The sequence below is a fragment of the Arachis ipaensis genome, chromosome B03 (genome assembly GCF_000816755.2).
Source record: "Arachis ipaensis cultivar K30076 chromosome B03, Araip1.1, whole genome shotgun sequence".
Taxonomy (NCBI): domain Eukaryota; kingdom Viridiplantae; phylum Streptophyta; class Magnoliopsida; order Fabales; family Fabaceae; genus Arachis; species Arachis ipaensis.
In genome coordinates this window covers 113,746,491-113,750,345 of record NC_029787.2, presented here as the reverse complement: position 1 = coordinate 113,750,345, position 3,855 = coordinate 113,746,491, and the positions used below count along the sequence as shown (strand labels likewise).

At 37.2% G+C, this 3,855-nt stretch overlaps 1 protein-coding gene across 2 annotated transcripts; it reads left to right on the top strand.

Moving 5' to 3' along the window:
- On the top strand, positions 246 to 3,429 carry LOC107630985 (protein trichome berefringence-like 7). 2 transcript variants are annotated; one of them, XM_016334281.2, is made up of 5 exons: positions 250 to 1,496; positions 1,931 to 2,089; positions 2,340 to 2,660; positions 2,870 to 2,940; positions 3,020 to 3,429. In XM_016334281.2, exons 1-3 carry the CDS (start codon positions 661 to 663, stop codon positions 2,653 to 2,655), a joined length of 1,311 nt encoding a protein of 436 aa, XP_016189767.1. In that variant the 5' UTR covers positions 250 to 660; the 3' UTR covers positions 2,656 to 2,660; positions 2,870 to 2,940; positions 3,020 to 3,429. The 2 variants fall into 2 exon arrangements, with proteins under 2 accessions (XP_020974957.1, XP_016189767.1); XM_021119298.1 differs by lacking the exon at positions 1,931 to 2,089 and having other exon boundaries at positions 246 to 1,496.

Genomic DNA, 3,855 nt, shown 5'->3' with positions numbered 1-3,855 from the left:
TTGTATTTATATTTTATTTATTAAATATAATTCTATATTTTTGTATTTATATTTAGGTGCTCAGTATTTGGCAGTTTAACTGCAATTAAAAATCCTTTTATTAAATGTATTTGTTAAGAATTTCATGAGTGAAAAATTTTAATAATAAACACTGTATTTCATTATCTTAATACATTATTTAACGAAGTTTAATTAAGAATTTATAAATATAAATAACATGATAATAAAAAGAAAAACAAAGATTTCTTAGAATTGAAGGTGTTGTTGCAGATGCGTGTGTTTAGTAATTGTCTGATGGCACACAGATATCTGTCTTAATCTTAACAACTCGGAATCAGTTGTCTCCCTCCGCGTTCTTCTATTCTGTTGTTCTTTCAGTTTATCTATTTGATTTAGAGCTCCAACTTCTAACCACTACCACCGATTCCCACAAAGATTTTAACTGTTCCAATTTTCTGCATCTGGGTGTCTTTCGCTCTCCCAAAGATCGAATCTTTCCTGTCTGGGTCCTCTGGATTTGCAATCTTTCTTTTCAAGGTTGAACTTTGCTGGTTATTCAGATTTTCACAAGGGTCAGTGGGGTTAGCTTTGTTGCGATGCTAGTTTCCTTTGACGAGCTGATTGCGTAAGCGGTAATGGCTGTGGAGTTAGAGTGTGACAATGAGTGTGTTGAATAGGAGCATTTCATTGAACAGGAATGGATCATTCAATCGAAGGGGCTTCAGTGTTGGCCTTGGAAGCCCCAAGGTCGCCAATCACGTTCGATTTGGATGGGTCTCTTTGAGAATTCAGGTTCTTGTTATCATTGCCTCTGTCATTTCCTTCTTTGTAGCAATTGGTTGTGGCTACATTTATGTGCTTCCTAGCGTTAGCCATGCTCTCTTAAATGCCCAAGGTCTCTTATCTGACCACAACGATAACGAATTACTCACAAGCTGTGATGTCTTTGATGGAAGCTGGGTTCAGGTCCAAGGGTACCCTTTATACAATGCCACTGAGTGTCCCTTTGTGGAAAAAGGATTCAATTGTTTGGGGAATGGAAGGGTTGACACGGATTATCTCAGCTGGCGGTGGAAACCAAAGGGTTGTAACATTCCAACGTTTGATGTGCGTAGCGTTTTGGAAATGCTGAGGAGCAAAAGGGTTGTTTTTGTTGGTGATTCAATGAGTAGAACACAGTGGGAGTCTATGATTTGTATGCTTATGGCTGGTGTTGAGGATAAGAGTGGTGTTTATGAAGTCAATCAAAATAACATAACAAAGCGAATTAGGTTCTTGGGGGTTAGGTTCAGTGCCTTCAACTTCACCATTGAGTTTTTCCGGTCGGTTTTTCTTGTGCAGCAGGGTAATTTGCCCAGATATATGCAAAGGCCAAGGAGGGTGAAATCCACACTTATGCTGGACAAGTTAGATGATATAAGTGACCAGTGGGTTAATTCAGATGTTCTGATATTCAACACTGGCCATTGGTGGGTGCCATCTAAGCTTTTTGACATGTAAGCTCTCATTTTTTAATTGACATTTTAGGAGCATATTTAGTATACTTGATTCCAATGATATTGACAATGCTTATCTATCAATATGTTTTAATTGAAGCTACCTAGAAAACTGCTGAACAAATGGAAAATTTTCATGACAGTTCACCTAAGTTCTAAATTGTGAATGTAACATGTAAAATTTGCTATGAATTGCTGTGGTGAATGTAACATGTAGAAGATGATGCTATGAAAAGAAGTGGTGGGTATACTTTTCATCCTGAAAGTATGAATAGTAAGACTGGTTTTAATTAGCTATCATTTTGTTATCTTGTAGCACTTGAAGCAGAACGAGATCTATATAATAAGTTCATTTTTCATTAGCCTTTTATTCCAATTGCATTTTGAATTCCCAAATGATAGGCATAATGTTTGTGCACTTCTTTGTTGAGCAGAGGTTGCTATTTCCAGGTTAAAAGGTCTCTGAAACTTGGGATGTCGATTTCTGCTGCCTTTAAAATAGCACTTGAAACTTGGGCATCATGGGTTGAAAGAGAGATCGATAGAAATAGAACGCGCATCTTCTTTAGGACTTATGAGCCATCTCACTGGAGGTATTCCTATACCATTGGTAACGTGATGCTCTATTTGAATATGTTTTTCTTTAAAAACTATTCATAAGTATACTGTTATGTTGCAAATGCTGCATAATTTTGGCAATCTTAGCTTGTGCTTCATAACTTCTAACTGTTGAAACATTGCTTACGGACTATCCTATTCTTTAAGTATAACTTGGTGTTTTCTTTTAGAATCAGTGCACTTCAAGTTCAACCATCATTTATCTAGTTTTCATGCATGCTGCAGTGATCAAACCTTCAGGCAGTGCAATGTGACTAAGTACCCTACCCCAGAAACTGAGGGAAGGGACCAGAGCTTGTTTTTGGACACGGTTTTGGAAGTGGTTAAGAATATCAGAGTTCCTATAAATGTTCTCCGCGTTACTTCTATGTCATCTTTCCGGAGCGATGGACATGTTGGTAATTGGAGTGATAATCCATTCATTCAAGATTGTAGTCACTGGTGTCTGCCAGGAGTACCTGATATGTGGAATGAAATTGTCCTGTCCCAACTCTTTTCCGACAATGAAACCCCTTATCGGCAAATGGAAATTGCAGAATAAATACAGTAAGTTCAATTTAGCCTTCAATTTTCTGGTCAATATGTTTATCTTATGCTAGTGTACGGTGATTTATTTCACTCTCTCTCGGTAGTTTCTGTTCTCAGGTTGATCTTTGCCTAGCTGAATTTCTTTGTGTGTTATTCTCATTATGCCATGATTTTAAAGGAATTCTTTGTGTGTCTCCAATGACTTTTAATCGTTACTTTACTTTTAGGTTGGAATACTTCAAATTCAAGTCATAAGCTCAAGTCTTAATAGAACTCAACCTTTATTTCACATCAACGAGTGAGTACTTATCTTACTTTCCAATGCTTCATTTTCAGATAAGAAATTGTTTTCCTTACGTTTTAATTTCTGGGTGCAGATTAAAGAGACAACATTCTTTGTGATTACAAGCATACCTTGAAGTTCAGATGCTTCTTAAGAAGTTAGGATGGTTAAGATTTGTCCCCACACTAGCACCGTAAATCTTGTGGCATCTCAGTCTGCAATTGTTGAGTTCTTTCATCTACCACGGGTTTTCTGAAATAATCAGTTGCAGAGTTTTGTTTAAGTAAACCCCAAATACACGTTAATTTTGTACCGGCATGTCTAAAACAATTGATGAAGCGGAACGTACTTTCTAATTATTTTTTAATTTTTTCATCTCAGAAAAGGTTGTGTCTGGGACTCTGGGATGTAACAAATGGGTATCCTTCTTGATTTTGGTCACGAAAATGTTACAGTTTATTAATTAAAAAGAAAAAATAGTTCGAATCAACTCTCAATTTTTTCTTTTGTTGTTGTCCACGGTTTCTTCCAGCCTAACGGGCAAAAAACTAATTCGTTGCGGATATGAATTTTATTTAAGGGTTTATCGCCGTTAAGTCGGAATTCGAACCTTCCATTTCTTTTATCTGCTCTTCCTTGAATGTATCTTAGCGGGCTTTGTTTTGGACGGGAACTTGGATGGCACTCTTCTTCTGGCCTTCGATGGACTATGGTGTTCAGCTCTGCATTCTGCAAAATGCTTAGAACCACAAAAATGATAAATCAGGTCAGCCAAGTTTTTATTTCGTCCATAGCATGGAGTGTAGGTATGGCAATAGGTATCTATGGATGGGGGAATCTTCTCCCCACTCCCCGTCCCATTAGGAAATTCTTCCCCGCCTCTGTTCTATTTCTGTCATGAGTTTTTATTTATTTTTCTTTGTGGGAGAG

What these genes read in the sequence shown, in the direction of transcription:
- LOC107630985 (XM_016334281.2), top strand. Translation starts at nt 661, where the DNA reads ATGAGTGTGTTGAATAGGAGCATTTCATTGAACAGGAATGGATCATTC. An exon ending in CCATCTAAGCTTTTTGACAT is followed by an intron (nt 1,497 to 1,930) that starts GTAAGCTCTCAT and finishes TTTGTTGAGCAG; the next exon opens with AGGTTGCTATTTCCAGGTTA. An exon ending in TATGAGCCATCTCACTGGAG is followed by an intron (nt 2,090 to 2,339) that starts GTATTCCTATAC and finishes TGCATGCTGCAG; the next exon opens with TGATCAAACCTTCAGGCAGT.